The sequence below is a fragment of the Bubalus kerabau genome, unplaced genomic scaffold (assembly GCF_029407905.1).
Source record: "Bubalus kerabau isolate K-KA32 ecotype Philippines breed swamp buffalo unplaced genomic scaffold, PCC_UOA_SB_1v2 scaffold_72, whole genome shotgun sequence".
Taxonomy (NCBI): Eukaryota; Metazoa; Chordata; class Mammalia; order Artiodactyla; family Bovidae; genus Bubalus; species Bubalus kerabau.
Genome location: NW_026577926.1, coordinates 326,660 through 346,207, shown reverse-complemented (window position 1 = coordinate 346,207; position 19,548 = coordinate 326,660). Strand labels below are relative to the sequence as shown.

General features: G+C 49.4%; 1 protein-coding gene across 27 annotated transcripts in view; it reads right to left on the bottom strand.

The window, feature by feature from the left end:
• LOC129641115 (uncharacterized) overlaps positions 1 to 19,548 on the bottom strand; it is a 94,605-nt gene that overhangs the window by 24,899 nt on the left and 50,158 nt on the right. For 3 of the 27 annotated variants that reach the window (XR_008709069.1, XR_008709068.1, XR_008709073.1), the window contains exon 1: positions 792 to 1,127. The exons of 6 other annotated variants lie outside the window; for them this stretch is intronic. Coding sequence is in view for 6 of the 21 variants with exons in the window: in XM_055565900.1 (XP_055421875.1) it covers positions 792 to 988 (197 nt within the window). In the remaining 15 variants the exon portion in view is untranslated. Of the gene's footprint in view, positions 1 to 791; positions 1,187 to 1,230; positions 1,919 to 19,548 lie in introns of those variants that run through there. 18 more of the 27 variants (XR_008709067.1, XR_008709070.1, XR_008709071.1 and 15 more) reach the window with 15 other exon arrangements.

The window sequence follows — 19,548 nt, the reverse complement described above, 5'->3', positions numbered from 1 at the left end:
AGGATTAGATGTTTGGATGGCTTCACTGACTCGATGGACATGAGTTTGAGCAAGCCCCTGGAGTTGCTGAGGGACTCGGAAGCCTGGCATCCTGCAGGCCACCGGGTCCCAAAGAGTCAGACACGTCTGAGCAACTGAACTGAACTGAACTGAAAAACGTTTCTCCAGGTGTTTTGGTTCCCCGAGTTTCTATCCTTGGGCTAAACTAAGTGACGACAGTGTATTTCATAGCTAGGTCATTTCCAAAGTAATGAAAGTTCTGAAAGGACCTCCCTTTTACACAGAAACAAAAGAGATTTTTGACTCTCCATGAATCTTGTCTGGCACCATCCTGACATGTTAAATGTAAGAAAGCAATTGTTTTGTTTTGTTTTGTTCTATTCTTGGGGGTGGGGGAAGGGAGTGCGCTATATCGAACGCCAATATAAAAGTCAGTTCTTGGTTGCTGAAGTGAAATGTATGACTTGTTTTTATAAGAAGGTATGTGGAATGCATTGACACTTGAGGAAGGAAAACGAAGTAGTTCTGTCTTACAGGTGGAAGTTTCAGGATGGGAGAAGCAAAGGAATGGGTACAGAATGGGATAAGGAGGTTGTAGCGAAAGTGGACCCCCAGAAAAGGGTTCTGTGCCTAGCAGAAGTTTTCTTGAGATGTGGAACTGCCTTTGCTAATGGAGTTTCAGTTTCTTTACCTCTTAAGTGATGTCTTCTAGGTTGACCTAGAACAGAAATCTTTGGTTAGCTTTGGCTAAGTGGAGAAGTAGTGTTTCACGGTGACATATGTGATCCTACCTGACTGTTCGCAACCCTTTTGATATCGATGCACTGCTTCTGCTACTGCTGCTGCTGCCGCCGCCGCAGCCGCTGCTAATTCGTTTCAGTCGTGTCCGACTCTGTGCGACCTCGTAGACGGCAGCCCACCAGGTCCCGCAGTCCCTGGGTTTCTCTAGGCAAGAACACTGGAGTGGGTTGCCATTTCCTCCTCCCATGCATGAAAGTGAAAATGAACGTGAAGTCGCTCAGTGGTGTCCGACTCTTGGCGACCCCATGGACTGCAGCCTACCAGGCTCCTCTGTCCGTGGGATTTTCCACGCAAGAGTACTGGAGTGGGGTGCCATTGCCTTCTCCCATATCTATGCACAAGCCTGCCTAAATAATTGACTTCTAGCTAGCTTTGGGATGCCAATGACCATCCACCCTTACCAGGCAACAGAGAAGAGAAAACACTTACCACAGGAGGTCCTGGTAAGCAACAAGGAACTAACAAGCTCCCTCCAAGCAGGATTCTGCAGAGGTCAACAAGAGGTCAGTAAGAGATGGCAGACTGCAGTCCAGAGGTCCTAGCGACTTCCATCTTGCAGCAGAGACCCAGCATAGTCCAAACGAATTCAATGTTGCAAAAAATAAGGACAGAAGTCTTTGAGCACATGACTGAGTTTAGGGGTGAGGTAGTACATGTATGTGCCTGGAAAATCTTAAATATGAGAAAGGAAAGAAATGAAAGAAACTATCAAGCTGTCCAAACTGATAAAAGCGAATGATTACACAGTTTTCTCTGTATACATTAGCAGATAATAATCTGAAAAGGAATTTTAAAAAATTCCCTTTCAATAATGTCCACATGAATACAACACTTTGCCATGTATTAACGATGATGACAAGACTGGCACACTGGAAATTATACACCCTGGCTGAAAACTATCCTGAATACATGGACAGATATTCCATAATGATGGAAAGACTTAAGATGGCAATCACATGGAATGCATCTTCAATCTGAAATAAATATTCGATATGGTTTGATCGCTCAGAGCTTTTGTGTCATCAATTGTTATTAAAGTATAAAAGAGATAGAGAAAGCTGCTGACTTAGTCTTGAGGCTGGATGTACACCCTGCTGGGTTCTAGCCAGGTATTCTACAGGCACTAGCAGTCAGCTAAGGAAAGAAAGGCACTGTCTCAGGTAATTGCAGCAGGCCCCTCCCCCACGATATGCCTTGAGATAACATTGGCAGCAGGTGAGTCATCCCGGGCCAAAATTTGATAGACCTGAATCTTGAAGAAAGGCAGTATTCAAGGCAAATATATCATTTCCTTAATATAGATAAGGAGAACAAGCTAGGAGGAAAACATACTGTTTTTTTCAAGTTGCTTCTGAGCCTTTTGGGGGAACCGACCTGAAGCCAGAGTCTAGCGGAAATACATAGGATATTTATATCACTTAAGACAAACATTTCCTCAGGAAAAAAAAAGCATTGCTTAGCTCAAGGTTTGTCTGCGAAATGCTTACACATCAGGAGATGGCTCGAGCTGGGTTTCCACACACAAGAACATGCATGCAAAGGACAAGCCTGCACAGCCAATCTGCCCCACCCCACAGCAAGCAGCATTTCCAAGTGACCTCCTTAGGCCTTCCCCAAACTACAGGGGCACCTCTGGGTTTCCTGTTTCCCTCACTTCAAACACTTTCCTTAAAAAAAAAAAAAATCCCGCACACTTCTTGATAAATGCCACAGTGGAAGGAAAAAGGCCTTCAATATTAGGAACTCCATTGGAAAAACACTTGTAGCTTGGTTTTGTTTTAATTACACCACCACATAATTTAAACTTTTTACACGTTCTAATTATTCAGTTCCAAAACACCAAACTTTTCTTCCACAGGGTCCCCATGAAAAGGCCCACGCAGCAGGACAGCCACAGATTCTGACATGAAAGTGCAGCAAGGTACCCTCCCCCCTTCTTTGCTGCCTGGGCGGCCACCAGGGTTGGAAATCCATGCACCCTACTAAGTTTCTAGGGTGCAATTCGTGGACCCTTCCCTTTCCCATCCCAGCAGGTGCTCCAGGGCCCGCTGGCCTACAAAGTGCCAGAAGCAGGGCTGGGCCAGCCAGCCAAGATTCAGGGTTCTGTCCCTTGGACTTCCAGCGGACACTAGGCTGCTTGGGAAACCCGCGCAGACTCGGAGATTTTTCAGCAGAGGGGTGGAGCGGTAAAGGCCTTGACCCCAAAGGCGAGGCCTTTCTGCGACCGCCAGGTGGGGGAGCTCCGAGAATGTGCCAACAGAGGGCGGAATACGTGGTTCCCTGCTCCACGCAGTCCCAGTGCCCTGACTCGTGGTCCGCACCCCTCCACTGCGCCCACTGGATGCCGATCCTTGGGGACCCAGGAGCGCATGAAATGGGCGTACCCAGCCGCAATGGCGACCCCCGAGAGCACAACTGGGAAGCCCTCCCCCACCCCCGCCAGGAGCCGACCCCAGCCGAGACCGGACCCCGCCCCGCGCCGCCCGGGTCCGCCCCGCCCCTGCCGCTTTCCCTGAGGCTTCCTAGCCGCAGTGGAGACCCCCGGGAGCACAACTGGGACCAAACCCCCACCCACAGCCATCGGAATCTCGACCCGCGAAGCCCGGCTTTACCCCGCCCAGGGTGCGCTCCCGGGGCATTTCCAGCCGCAGTGGCCACCTCCGAGAGCACAACTGGGAAGCCCTGCCCCACCCCCGCCAGGAGCCGACCCCTGCCCCGCGCCGCCCGGGTTCGCCCCGCCCCTGCCGCGCTCCCGGTGCCTTCCCAGCCGCAGCGAGGACCCCCGAGCGCACAACTGAGACCGCCCCCCACCCCCTCCCGACCGGAACCCCGACCCACGCCGCCAGGGTTCGCCCCACTCCTGGCGCGGCGCGCTGCTCACCTTCACCGGGGGCTCCCGGTGAGCCCCGCCCCCACGCCCGGTTCCAGGAGAGGCTCTGGCTACTGCCGCCAGTTCAAACACGAGGACAATACATCCACCCCACAGGGACAATCCAAGCTGTCTATGATTTAGGGATCAAACAAGGACTACAGAAAGGCAAGGTGACCTGACCTAGGAGGGCCATGAGAGTCTATAGAACCAGACAAAGTTGGTTACCAAGGAAACTTTTTTCCTTGGAACCGGGAAAGCTGGTTCTTTGCATATGCAATGACCAACAATTAGCTTGTTACCCAAGCCTGCCTCGCTGCCACCCCCACCCCCACCCCCATCCCCCACTCCCCAGGAGACCGGCTCAAAGAAATATTTTAAATCTCAGGCGGAAAACTGGAAGATGTCTTGTCTGTCTCTCTGGATTTAGGTATGTGTCAGTGTGAGCCTTGTGGTTTTTGATAATATTGCTCAAGTTCTGAGTTCTGATTTCAATGGTCTCAAGACAAGGCAGCGCTTCCAAATCAAACTGCTGGAAATACAAGAAAACATTGACCTAAATGAACGTCAGAGTCCCGTGAACTGGGAACTAGTCAATATGAAATATCTAGTATTTTTGGTTTTGCTCCTCCACTATAGACATGTCTAAGAGTCAACAACATTAAGCACAACATGTTCATAGTGCCTAGGTTTCCTTTGAGGTAAAAATTGCTCTATTGTTATATCTGTCACAAGCCTGTCAGCAAGAAAGGACCTGGAAACGACAACATCAAAAGAAAAAAACGTAAATGTGATATGAGCTTTTAGACAAACTCTTAACAATGATTATACTCTAAAATATCTGCCTCTCATAGTCTTGACTGAAGGCAGAGGAGAAGGGGACGACAGAGGATAAAATGGTTGGATGGCATCACTGACCTGATGGAGATGAGTTTGAGCAAGCCCCTGGAGTTGGTGACGGACACGGAAGCCTGGCATCCTGCATGCCACCGGGTCCCAAAGAGTCAGACACGACTGAGCAACTGAACTGAACTGAACTGAAAAACGTTTCTCCAGGTGTTTTGGTTCCCCGAGTTTCTATCCTTGTGCTAAACTAAGTGACGACAGTGTATTTCATAGCTAGGTCATTTCCAAAGAAATGAAAGTTCTGAAACACTCACGACTTGAACGGACCTCCCTTTTACACAGAAACAAAAGAGATTTTTGACTCTCCATGAATAGTGTCTGGCACCTTCCTGGCATGTTAAATGTAAGAAAGCAATTGTTTTGTTTTGTTCTCTTCTGTTCTTGTTGGTGGGGGGTGGCGCGCTATATCGAATGCCAGTATAAAAGTCAGTTCTTGGTTGCTGAAGGGAAATGTATGACTTGTTATTACAAGAAGGTATGTGGAATGCAATGGCACTTGAGGAAGGAAAACGAAGTAGTTCTGTCTTACAGGTGGCAGTTTCAGGATGGGAGAAGCAAAGGAATGGGTACAGAATGGGATAAGGAGGTGGTAGGGAAAGTGGACCCCCAGAAAAGAGTTCTGTGCCTAGCACAAGTTTTCTTGAGATGTGGAACTGCCTTTGCTAATGGAGTTTCAGTTTCTTTACCTCCTAAGTGATCTCTTCTAGGTGGACCTAGAACAGAAATCTTTGGTTAGCTTTGGCTACGTGGAGAAGTAGTGTTTCACGGTGACATATGTGATCCTACCTGACTGTTCTCAACCCTTTTGATATCGATGCACTGCTTCTGCTGCTGCTGCTGCTGCCGCCGCCGCCGCCGCCGCCGCCGCCGCCGCTAAGTCGTTTCAGTCGTGTCCGACTCTGTGCGACCCCGTAGACGGCAGCCCACCAGGCCCCGCAGTTCCTGGGGTTCTCTAGGCAAGAACACTGGAGTGGGTTGCCATTTCCTCCTCCCATGCATGAAAGTGAAAAGTGAACGTGAAGTCGCTCAGTGGTGTCGGACTCTTAGCGACCCCATGGACTGCAGCCTACCAGGCTCCCCCGTCCATGGGATTTTCCACGCAAGAGTACTGGAGTGGGGTGCCATTGCCTTCTCCCATATCTATGCACAAGCCTGCCTAAATAATTGACTTCTAGCTAGCTTTGGGATGCCAATGACCATCCACCCTTACCAGGCAACAGAGAAGAGAAAACACTTACCACAGGAGGTCCTGGTAAGGAACAAGGAACTAACAAGCTCCCACCAACCAGGATTCTGCAGAGGTCAACAAGAGGTCAGGAAGAGATGGCAGACTGCAGTCCAGAGGTCCTAGCGACTTCCATCTTGCAGCAGAGACCCAGCCTAGTCCAAACGAATTCAATGTTGCAACAAATCAATAAACAAATAAAAGGACAGAAGTTCTTTGCACACATGACTGAGATTAGGGGTGAGGCAGTACATGTATGTGCCCGGAAAATCCTAAAGTATAAGAAAGGAAAGAAATTAAAGACAACTATCAAGCTGTCCAAACTGATAAAAACGAATGATTACACAGTGTTCTCTGTATACATTAGCAGATAATAATCTGAAAAGGAAATTAAAAAAATTCCCTTTCAATAATGTCAACATGAATACCACACTTTGCCATGGATGTAATGACGATGACAAGACCGGCACGCTGGAACTTATACACCCTGGCTGAAAACTATCCTGAATACATGGACAGATATTCCATAACGATGGAAAGACTTAGGATGGCAATCCCATGGAATGCATCTTCAATCTGAAATGAAGATTCGATATGAGTTGATCGCTCAGAGCTTTTGTGCCATCAACTGTTATTAAAGTATAAAAGAGATAGAGAAAGCTGCTGACTTAGACTTGAGGCGGGGTGTACGCCCTGCTGGGCTCTAGCCAGATATTCTACAGGCACTAGCAGTCAGCTCAGGAAAGAAAGGCACTGTCTCAGGGAATGGCACCAGGCCCCTCCCCCACGACATGCCTTGAGGTCACATTGGCCGCAGGTGAGTCCTCCGGGGCCAAAAACTGATTGACATGAATCTTGAAGAAAGGCAGTATTCCAGGCAACTATATCATTTCCTTAACATAGATGAGGAGAACAAGGTAGGGGGAAAACATACTGTTTTGTTCAAGTCGTTTCTGAGCCTATTGGGGGAACCGACCTGAAGCCAGAGTCCAGCGGAAATCCATAGGATATGTACATCGCTTAAGACAAACATTTCCTTAGGAACAAAGGCATTGCTTAGCTCAAGGTTTGTCTGCGAAATGCTTACACATCAGGAGATGGCTCCGAGTTGGGTTTCCACACACAAGAACATGCATGCAAAGGACAAGCCTGCACAGCCCATCTGCCCCCCTCCCCCACAGCCAGCAGCATTTCCAAGTGACCTCCTAAGGCCTTCCCCAAACTACAGGGGCACCTCTGGGTTTCCTGTTTCCCTCACTTCGAACACTTTTCTTTAAAAAAAAAAAAAAAAAAATCCCGCACACTTCTTGATAGAATGCCACAGTGGAAGGAAAACAGGCCTTCAATATTGAAACCTCCCTGTGCCAAACACTTGGAGCTTGGTTTGGTTTTGTTTTGTGTTGAATTACACCACCACATAATTTAAACTGGTTACAAGTTCTAATCATTCAGTTCCAAAATACCAAACTTTTATTGCACAAGGTCCCCTTGAAAAGGCCCACGCAGCAGGACAGCCACAGATTCGGCCATGAAAGGGCAGCAAGATGCCCTCCCCCCTTCTTTGCTGCCTGGGCGGCCACCAGGGTTTGAAATCCATGCACCCTACTAAGTTTCTAGGGTGCAATTCGTGGACCCTTCCCTTTCCCATCCCAGCAGGTGCTCCAGGGCCCGCTGGCCTACAAAGTGCCAGAAGCAGGGCTGGGCCAGCCAGCCAAGATTCAGGGTTCTGTCCCTTGGACTTCCAGCGGACCCTAGGCTGCTTGGGAAACCCGCGCAGACTCGGAGATTTTTCAGCAGAGGGGTGGAGCGGTAAAGGCCTTGACCCCAAAGGCGAGGCCTTTCTGCGACCGCCAGGTGGGGGAGCTCCGAGAATGTGCCAACAGAGGGCGGAATACGTGGTTCCCTGCTCCACGCAGTCCCAGTGCCCTGACCCGTGGTCCGCACCCCTCCGCTGCGCCCACTGGATGCCGATCCTTGGGGACCCAGGAGCGCACGAAATGGGCGTGCCCAGCCGCAATGGCGACCCCCGAGAGCACAAGTGGGAAGCCCTCCCCCACCCCGCCAGGAGCCGACCCCAGCCGAGACCGGACCCCGCCCCGCGCCGCCCGGGTTCGCCCCGCCCCTGCCGCGCTCCCGTTGCCTTCCCAGCCGCAGTGGGGACCCCGGAGAACACAACTGAGACCGCCCCCCACCCCCTCCCGACCGGAACCCCGACCCACGCCGCCAGGGTTCGCCCCACTCCTGGCGCGGCGCACTGCTCACCTTCACCGGGGGCTCCCGGTGAGCCCCGCCCCCACGCCCGGTTCCAGGAGAGGCTCTGGCTACTGCCGCCAGTTCAAACACGAGGACAATACATCCACCCCACAGGGACAATCCAAGCTGTCTATGATTTAGGGATCAAACGAGGACTACAGAAAGGCAAGGTGACCTGACCTAGGAGGGCCATGAGAGTCTATAGAACCAGACAAAGTTGGTTACCAAGGAAACTTTTTTCCTTGGAACCGGGAAAGCTGGTTCTTTGCATATGCAATGACCAACAATTAGCTTGTTACCCAAGCCTGCCTCGCTGCCACCCCCACCCCCACCCCCATCCCCCACTCCCCAGGAGACCGGCTCAAAGAAATATTTTAAATCTCAGGCGGAAAACTGGAAGATGTCTTGTCTGTCTCTCTGGATTTAGGTATGTGTCAGTGTGAGCCTTGTGGTTTTTGATAATATTGCTCAAGTTCTGAGTTCTGATTTCAATGGTCTCAAGACAAGGCAGCGCTTCCAAATCAAACTGCTGGAAATACAAGAAAACATTGACCTAAATGAACGTCCGAGTCCCGTGAACTGGGAACTAGTCAATATGAAATATCTAGTATTTTTGGTTTTGCTCCTCCACTATAGACATGTCTAAGAGTCAACAACATTAAGCACAACATGTTCATAGTGCCTAGGTTTCCTTTGAGGTAAAAATTGCTCTATTGTTATATCTGTCACAAGCCTGTCAGCAAGAAAGGACCTGGAAACGACAACACCAAAAGAAAAAAACGTAAATGTGATATGAGCTTTTAGACAAACTCTTAACAATGATTATACTCTAAAATATCTGCCTCTCATAGTCTTGACTGAAGGCAGAGGAGAAGGGGACGACAGAGGATAAAATGGTTGGATGGCATCACTGACCTGATGGAGATGAGTTTGAGCAAGCCCCTGGAGTTGGTGACGGACACGGAAGCCTGGCATCCTGCAGGCCACCGGGTCCCAAAGAGTCAGACACGACTGAGCAACTGAACTGAACTGAACTGAAAAACGTTTCTCCAGGTGTTTTGGTTCCCCGAGTTTCTATCCTTGTGCTAAACTAAGTGACGACAGTGTATTTCATAGCTAGGTCATTTCCAAAGAAATGAAAGTTCTGAAACACTCACGACTTGAACGGACCTCCCTTTTACACAGAAACAAAAGAGATTTTTGACTCTCCATGAATAGTGTCTGGCACCTTCCTGACATGTTAAATGTAAGAAAGCAATTGTTTTGTTTTGTTTTGTTCTCTTCTGTTCTTGTTGGTGGGGGGTGGCGCGCTATATCGAATGCCAGTATAAAAGTCAGTTCTTGGTTGCTGAAGGGAAATGTATGACTTGTTATTACAAGAAGGTATGTGGAATGCAATGGCACTTGAGGAAGGAAAACGAAGTAGTTCTGTCTTACAGGTGGCAGTTTCAGGATGGGAGAAGCAAAGGAATGGGTACAGAATGGGATAAGGAGGTGGTAGGGAAAGTGGACCCCCAGAAAAGAGTTCTGTGCCTAGCACAAGTTTTCTTGAGATGTGGAACTGCCTTTGCTAATGGAGTTTCAGTTTCTTTACCTCCTAAGTGATCTCTTCTAGGTGGACCTAGAACAGAAATCTTTGGTTAGCTTTGGCTACGTGGAGAAGTAGTGTTTCACGGTGACATATGTGATCCTACCTGACTGTTCTCAACCCTTTTGATATCGATGCACTGCTTCTGCTGCTGCTGCTGCTGCCGCCGCCGCCGCCGCCGCCGCTAAGGCGTTTCAGTCGTGTCCGACTCTGTGCGACCCCGTAGACGGCAGCCCACCAGGCCCCGCAGTTCCTGGGGTTCTCTAGGAAAGAACACTGGAGTGGGTTGCCATTTCCTCCTCCCATGCATGAAAGTGAAAATGAACGTGAAGTCGCTCAGTGGTGTCCGACTCTTAGCGACCCCATGGACTGCAGCCTACCAGGCTCCCCCGTCCATGGGATTTTCCACGCAAGAGTACTGGAGTGGGGTGCCATTGCCTTCTCCCATATCTATGCACAAGCCTGCCTAAATAATTGACTTCTAGCTAGCTTTGGGATGCCAATGACCATCCACCCTTACCAGGCAACAGAGAAGAGAAAACACTTACCACAGGAGGTCCTGGTAAGGAACAAGGAACTAACAAGCTCCCACCAACCAGGATTCTGCAGAGGTCAACAAGAGGTCAGGAAGAGATGGCAGACTGCAGTCCAGAGGTCCTAGCGACTTCCATCTTGCAGCAGAGACCCAGCCTAGTCCAAACGAATTCAATGTTGCAACAAATCAATAAACAAATAAAAGGACAGAAGTTCTTTGCACACATGACTGAGATTAGGGGTGAGGCAGTACATGTATGTGCCCGGAAAATCCTAAAGTATAAGAAAGGAAAGAAATTAAAGACAACTATCAAGCTGTCCAAACTGATAAAAACGAATGATTACACAGTGTTCTCTGTATACATTAGCAGATAATAATCTGAAAAGGAAATTAAAAAAATTCCCTTTCAATAATGTCAACATGAATACCACACTTTGCCATGGATGTAATGACGATGACAAGACCGGCACGCTGGAACTTATACACCCTGGCTGAAAACTATCCTGAATACATGGACAGATATTCCATAACGATGGAAAGACTTAGGATGGCAATCCCATGGAATGCATCTTCAATCTGAAATGAAGATTCGATATGAGTTGATCGCTCAGAGCTTTTGTGCCATCAACTGTTATTAAAGTATAAAAGAGATAGAGAAAGCTGCTGACTTAGACTTGAGGCGGGGTGTACGCCCTGCTGGGCTCTAGCCAGATATTCTACAGGCACTAGCAGTCAGCTCAGGAAAGAAAGGCACTGTCTCAGGGAATGGCACCAGGCCCCTCCCCCACGACATGCCTTGAGGTCACATTGGCCGCAGGTGAGTCCTCCGGGGCCAAAAACTGATTGACATGAATCTTGAAGAAAGGCAGTATTCCAGGCAACTATATCATTTCCTTAACATAGATGAGGAGAACAAGGTAGGGGGAAAACATACTGTTTTGTTCAAGTCGTTTCTGAGCCTATTGGGGGAACCGACCTGAAGCCAGAGTCCAGCGGAAATCCATAGGATATGTACATCGCTTAAGACAAACATTTCCTTAGGAACAAAGGCATTGCTTAGCTCAAGGTTTGTCTGCGAAATGCTTACACATCAGGAGATGGCTCCGAGTTGGGTTTCCACACACAAGAACATGCATGCAAAGGACAAGCCTGCACAGCCCATCTGCCCCCCTCCCCCACAGCCAGCAGCATTTCCAAGTGACCTCCTAAGGCCTTCCCCAAACTACAGGGGCACCTCTGGGTTTCCTGTTTCCCTCACTTCGAACACTTTTCTTTAAAAAAAAAAAAAAAAAAAATCCCGCACACTTCTTGATAGAATGCCACAGTGGAAGGAAAACAGGCCTTCAATATTGAAACCTCCCTGTGCCAAACACTTGGAGCTTGCTTTGGTTTTGTTTTGTGTTGAATTACACCACCACATAATTTAAACTGGTTACAAGTTCTAATCATTCAGTTCCAAAATACCAAACTTTTATTGCACAAGGTCCCCTTGAAAAGGCCCACGCAGCAGGACAGCCACAGATTCGGCCATGAAAGGGCAGCAAGATGCCCTCCCCCCTTCTTTGCTGCCTGGGCGGCCACCAGGGTTTGAAATCCATGCACCCTACTAAGTTTCTAGGGTGCAATTCGTGGACCCTTCCCTTTCCCATCCCAGCAGGTGCTCCAGGGCCCGCTGGCCTACAAAGTGCCAGAAGCAGGGCTGGGCCAGCCAGCCAAGATTCAGGGTTCTGTCCCTTGGACTTCCAGCGGACCCTAGGCTGCTTGGGAAACCCGCGCAGACTCGGAGATTTTTCAGCAGAGGGGTGGAGCGGTAAAGGCCTTGACCCCAAAGGCGAGGCCTTTCTGCGACCGCCAGGTGGGGGAGCTCCGAGAATGTGCCAACAGAGGGCGGAATACGTGCTTCCCTGCTCCACGCAGTCCCAGTGCCCTGACCCGTGGTCCGCACCCCTCCGCTGTGCCCACTGGATGCCGATCCTTGGGGACCCAGGAGCGCACGAAATGGGCGTGCCCAGCCGCAATGGCGACCCCCGAGAGCACAAGTGGGAAGCCCTCCCCCACCCCCGCCAGGAGCCGACCCCAGCCGAGACCGGACCCCGCCCCGCGCCGCCCGGGTTCGCCCCGCCCCTGCCGCGCTCCCGTTGCCTTCCCAGCCGCAGTGGGGACCCCGGAGAACACAACTGAGACCGCCCCCCACCCCCTCCCGACCGGAACCCCGACCCACGCCGCCAGGGTTCGCCCCACTCCTGGCGCGGCGCGCTGCTCACCTTCACCGGGGGCTCCCGGTGAGCCCCGCCCCCACGCCCGGTTCCAGGAGAGGCTCTGGCTACTGCCGCCAGTTCAAACACGAGGACAATACATCCACCCCACAGGGACAATCCAAGCTGTCTATGATTTAGGGATCAAACGAGGACTACAGAAAGGCAAGGTGACCTGACCTAGGAGGGCCATGAGAGTCTATAGAACCAGACAAAGTTGGTTACCAAGGAAACTTTTTTCCTTGGAACCGGGAAAGCTGGTTCTTTGCATATGCAATGACCAACAATTAGCTTGTTACCCAAGCCTGCCTCGCTGCCACCCCCACCCCCACCCCCATCCCCCACTCCCCAGGAGACCGGCTCAAAGAAATATTTTAAATCTCAGGCGGAAAACTGGAAGATGTCTTGTCTGTCTCTCTGGATTTAGGTATGTGTCAGTGTGAGCCTTGTGGTTTTTGATAATATTGCTCAAGTTCTGAGTTCTGATTTCAATGGTCTCAAGACAAGGCAGCGCTTCCAAATCAAACTGCTGGAAATACAAGAAAACATTGACCTAAATGAACGTCAGAGTCCCGTGAACTGGGAACTAGTCAATATGAAATATCTAGTATTTTTGGTTTTGCTCCTCCACTATAGACATGTCTAAGAGTCAACAACATTAAGCACAACATGTTCATAGTGCCTAGGTTTCCTTTGAGGTAAAAATTGCTCTATTGTTATATCTGTCACAAGCCTGTCAGCAAGAAAGGACCTGGAAACGACAACATCAAAAGAAAAAAACGTAAATGTGATATGAGCTTTTAGACAAACTCTTAACAATGATTATACTCTAAAATATCTGCCTCTCATAGTCTTGACTGAAGGCAGAGGAGAAGGGGACGACAGAGGATAAAATGGTTGGATGGCATCACTGACCTGATGGAGATGAGTTTGAGCAAGCCCCTGGAGTTGGTGACGGACACGGAAGCCTGGCATCCTGCAGGCCACCGGGTCCCAAAGAGTCAGACACGACTGAGCAACTGAACTGAACTGAACTGAAAAACGTTTCTCCAGGTGTTTTGGTTCCCCGAGTTTCTATCCTTGTGCTAAACTAAGTGACGACAGTGTATTTCATAGCTAGGTCATTTCCAAAGAAATGAAAGTTCTGAAACACTCACGACTTGAACGGACCTCCCTTTTACACAGAAACAAAAGAGATTTTTGACTCTCCATGAATAGTGTCTGGCACCTTCCTGGCATGTTAAATGTAAGAAAGCAATTGTTTTGTTTTGTTCTCTTCTGTTCTTGTTGGTGGGGAGTGGCGCGCTATATCGAATGCCAGTATAAAAGTCAGTTCTTGGTTGCTGAAGGGAAATGTATGACTTGTTATTACAAGAAGGTATGTGGAATGCAATGGCACTTGAGGAAGGAAAACGAAGTAGTTCTGTCTTACAGGTGGCAGTTTCAGGATGGGAGAAGCAAAGGAATGGGTACAGAATGGGATAAGGAGGTGGTAGGGAAAGTGGACCCCCAGAAAAGAGTTCTGTGCCTAGCACAAGTTTTCTTGAGATGTGGAACTGCCTTTGCTAATGGAGTTTCAGTTTCTTTACCTCCTAAGTGATCTCTTCTAGGTGGACCTAGAACAGAAATCTTTGGTTAGCTTTGGCTACGTGGAGAAGTAGTGTTTCACGGTGACATATGTGATCCTACCTGACTGTTCTCAACCCTTTTGATATCGATGCACTGCTTCTGCTGCTGCTGCTGCTGCCGCCGCCGCCGCCGCCGCCGCTAAGGCGTTTCAGTCGTGTCCGACTCTGTGCGACCCCGTAGACGGCAGCCCACCAGGCCCCGCAGTTCCTGGGGTTCTCTAGGAAAGAACACTGGAGTGGGTTGCCATTTCCTCCTCCCATGCATGAAAGTGAAAATGAACGTGAAGTCGCTCAGTGGTGTCCGACTCTTAGCGACCCCATGGACTGCAGCCTACCAGGCTCCCCCGTCCATGGGATTTTCCACGCAAGAGTACTGGAGTGGGGTGCCATTGCCTTCTCCCATATCTATGCACAAGCCTGCCTAAATAATTGACTTCTAGCTAGCTTTGGGATGCCAATGACCATCCACCCTTACCAGGCAACAGAGAAGAGAAAACACTTACCACAGGAGGTCCTGGTAAGGAACAAGGAACTAACAAGCTCCCACCAACCAGGATTCTGCAGAGGTCAACAAGAGGTCAGGAAGAGATGGCAGACTGCAGTCCAGAGGTCCTAGCGACTTCCATCTTGCAGCAGAGACCCAGCCTAGTCCAAACGAATTCAATGTTGCAACAAATCAATAAACAAATAAAAGGACAGAAGTTCTTTGCACACATGACTGAGATTAGGGGTGAGGCAGTACATGTATGTGCCCGGAAAATCCTAAAGTATAAGAAAGGAAAGAAATTAAAGACAACTATCAAGCTGTCCAAACTGATAAAAACGAATGATTACACAGTGTTCTCTGTATACATTAGCAGATAATAATCTGAAAAGGAAATTAAAAAAATTCCCTTTCAATAATGTCAACATGAATACCACACTTTGCCATGGATGTAATGACGATGACAAGACCGGCACGCTGGAACTTATACACCCTGGCTGAAAACTATCCTGAATACATGGACAGATATTCCATAACGATGGAAAGACTTAGGATGGCAATCCCATGGAATGCATCTTCAATCTGAAATGAAGATTCGATATGAGTTGATCGCTCAGAGCTTTTGTGCCATCAACTGTTATTAAAGTATAAAAGAGATAGAGAAAGCTGCTGACTTAGACTTGAGGCGGGGTGTACGCCCTGCTGGGCTCTAGCCAGATATTCTACAGGCACTAGCAGTCAGCTCAGGAAAGAAAGGCACTGTCTCAGGGAATGGCACCAGGCCCCTCCCCCACGACATGCCTTGAGGTCACATTGGCCGCAGGTGAGTCCTCCGGGGCCAAAAACTGATTGACATGAATCTTGAAGAAAGGCAGTATTCCAGGCAACTATATCATTTCCTTAACATAGATGAGGAGAACAAGGTAGGGGGAAAACATACTGTTTTGTTCAAGTCGTTTCTGAGCCTATTGGGGGAACCGACCTGAAGCCAGAGTCCAGCGGAAATCCATAGGATATGTACATCGCTTAAGACAAACATTTCCTTAGGAACAAAGGCATTGCTTAGCTCAAGGTTTGTCTGCGAAATGCTTACACATCAGGAGATGGCTCCGAGTTGGGTTTCCACACACAAGAACATGCATGCAAAGGACAAGCCTGCACAGCCCATCTGCCCCCCTCCCCCACAGCCAGCAGCATTTCCAAGTGACCTCCTAAGGCCTTCCCCAAACTACAGGGGCACCTCTGGGTTTCCTGTTTCCCTCACTTCGAACACTTTTCTTTAAAAAAAAAAAAAAAATCCCGCACACTTCTTGATAGAATGCCACAGTGGAAGGAAAACAGGCCTTCAATATTGAAACCTCCCTGTGCCAAACACTTGGAGCTTGGTTTGGTTTTGTTTTGTGTTGAATTACACCACCACATAATTTAAACTGGTTACAAGTTCTAATCATTCAGTTCCAAAATACCAAACTTTTATTGCACAAGGTCCCCTTGAAAAGGCCCACGCAGCAGGACAGCCACAGATTCGGCCATGAAAGGGCAGCAAGATGCCCTCCCCCCTTCTTTGCTGCCTGGGCGGCCACCAGGGTTTGAAATCCATGCACCCTACTAAGTTTCTAGGGTGCAATTCGTGGACCCTTCCCTTTCCCATCCCAGCAGGTGCTCCAGGGCCCGCTGGCCTACAAAGTGCCAGAAGCAGGGCTGGGCCAGCCAGCCAAGATTCAGGGTTCTGTCCCTTGGACTTCCAGCGGACCCTAGGCTGCTTGGGAAACCCGCGCAGACTCGGAGATTTTTCAGCAGAGGGGTGGAGCGGTAAAGGCCTTGACCCCAAAGGCGAGGCCTTTCTGCGACCGCCAGGTGGGGGAGCTCCGAGAATGTGCCAACAGAGGGCGGAATACGTGCTTCCCTGCTCCACGCAGTCCCAGTGCCCTGACCCGTGGTCCGCAACCCTCCGCTGCGCCCACTGGATGCCGATCCTTGGGGACCCAGGAGCGCACGAAATGGGCGTGCCCAGCCGCAATGGCGACCCCCGAGAGCACAAGTGGGAAGCCCTCCCCCACCCCCGCCAGGAGCCGACCCCAGCCGAGACCGGACCCCGCCCCGCGCCGCCCGGGTTCGCCCCGCCCCTGCCGCGCTCCCGTTGCCTTCCCAGCCGCAGTGGGGACCCCGGAGAACACAACTGAGACCGCCCCCCACCCCCTCCCGACCGGAACCCCGAACCACGCCGCCAGGGTTCGCCCCACTCCTGGCGCGGCGCGCTGCTCACCTTCACCGGGGGCTCCCGGTGAGCCCCGCCCCCACGCCCGGTTCCAGGAGAGGCTCTGGCTACTGCCGCCAGTTCAAACACGAGGACAATACATCCGCCCCACAGGGACAATCCAAGCTGTCTATGATTTAGGGATCAAACGAGGACTACAGAAAGGCAAGGTGACCTGACCTAGGAGGGCCATGAGAGTCTATAGAACCAGACAAAGTTGGTTACCAAGGAAACTTTTTTCCTTGGAACCGGGAAAGCTGGTTCTTTGCATATGCAATGACCAACAATTAGCTTGTTACCCAAGCCTGCCTCGCTGCCACCCCCACCCCCACCCCCATCCCCCACTCCCCAGGAGACCGGCTCAAAGAAATATTTTAAATCTCAGGCGGAAAACTGGAAGATGTCTTGTCTGTCTCTCTGGATTTAGGTATGTGTCAGTGTGAGCCTTGTGGTTTTTGATAATATTGCTCAAGTTCTGAGTTCTGATTTCAATGGTCTCAAGACAAGGCAGCGCTTCCAAATCAAACTGCTGGAAATACAAGAAAACATTGACCTAAATGAACGTCAGAGTCCCGTGAACTGGGAACTAGTCAATATGAAATATCTAGTATTTTTGGTTTTGCTCCTCCACTATAGACATGTCTAAGAGTCAACAACATTAAGCACAACATGTTCATAGTGCCTAGGTTTCCTTTGAGGTAAAAATTGCTCTATTGTTATATCTGTCACAAGCCTGTCAGCAAGAAAGGACCTGGAAACGACAACATCAAAAGAAAAAAACGTAAATGTGATATGAGCTTTTAGACAAACTCTTAACAATGATTATACTCTAAAATATCTGCCTCTCATAGTCTTGACTGAAGGCAGAGGAGAAGGGGACGACAGAGGATAAAATGGTTGGATGGCATCACTGACCTGATGGAGATGAGTTTGAGCAAGCCCCTGGAGTTGGTGACGGACACGGAAGCCTGGCATCCTGCAGGCCACCGGGTCCCAAAGAGTCAGACACGACTGAGCAACTGAACTGAACTGAACTGAAAAACGTTTCTCCAGGTGTTTTGGTTCCCCGAGTTTCTATCCTTGTGCTAAACTAAGTGACGACAGTGTATTTCATAGCTAGGTCATTTCCAAAGAAATGAAAGTTCTGAAACACTCACGACTTGAACGGACCTCCCTTTTACACAGAAACAAAAGAGATTTTTGACTCTCCATGAATAGTGTCTGGCACCTTCCTGACATGTTAAATGTAAGAAAGCAATTGTTTTGTTTTGTTTTGTTCTCTTCTGTTCTTGTTGGTGGGGGGTGGCGCGCTATATCGAATGCCAGTATAAAAGTCAGTTCTTGGTTGCTGAAGGGAAATGTATGACTTGTTATTACAAGAAGGTATGTGGAATGCAATGGCACTTGAGGAAGGAAAACGAAGTAGTTCTGTCTTACAGGTGGCAGTTTCAGGATGGGAGAAGCAAAGGAATGGGTACAGAATGGGATAAGGAGGTGGTAGGGAAAGTGGACCCCCAGAAAAGAGTTCTGTGCCTAGCACAAGTTTTCTTGAGATGTGGAACTGCCTTTGCTAATGGAGTTTCAGTTTCTTTACCTCCTAAGTGATCTCTTCTAGGTGGACCTAGAACAGAAATCTTTGGTTAGCTTTGGCTACGTGGAGAAGTAGTGTTTCACGGTGACATATGTGATCCTACCTGACTGTTCTCAACCCTTTTGATATCGATGCACTGCTTCTGCTGCTGCTGCTGCTGCCGCTGCCGCCGCCGCCGCTAAGGCGTTTCAGTCGTGTCCGACTCTGTGCGACCCCGTAGACGGCAGCCCACCAGGCCCCGCAGTTCCTGGGGTTCTCTAGGCAAGAACACTGGAGTGGGTTGCCATTTCCTCCTCCCATGCATGAAAGTGAAAAGTGAACGTGAAGTCGCTCAGTGGTGTCCGACTCTTAGCGACCCCATGGACTGCAGCCTACCAGGCTCCCCCGTCCATGGGATTTTCCACGCAAGAGTACTGGAGTGGGGTGCCATTGCCTTCTCCCATATCTATGCACAAGCCTGCCTAAATAATTGACTTCTAGCTAGCTTTGGGATGCCAATGACCATCCACCCTTACCAGGCAACAGAGAAGAGAAAACACTTACCACAGGAGGTCCTGGTAAGGAACAAGGAACTAACAAGCTCCCACCAACCAGGATTCTGCAGAGGTCAACAAGAGGTCAGGAAGAGATGGCAGACTGCAGTCCAGAGGTCCTAGCGACTTCCATCTTGCAGCAGAGACCCAGCCTAGTCCAAACGAATTCAATGTTGCAACAAATCAATAAACAAATAAAAGGACAGAAGTTCTTTGCACACATGACTGAGATTAGGGGTGAGGCAGTACATGTATGTGCCCGGAAAATCCTAAAGTATAAGAAAGGAAAGAAATTAAAGACAACTATCAAGCTGTCCAAACTGATAAAAACGAATGATTACACAGTGTTCTCTGTATACATTAGCAGATAATAATCTGAAAAGGAAATTAAAAAAATTCCCTTTCAATAATGTCAACATGAATACCACACTTTGCCATGGATGTAATGACGATGACAAGACCGGCACGCTGGAACTTATACACCCTGGCTGAAAACTATCCTGAATACATGGACAGATATTCCATAACGATGGAAAGACTTAGGATGGCAATCCCATGGAATGCATCTTCAATCTGAAATGAAGATTCGATATGAGTTGATCGCTCAGAGCTTTTGTGCCATC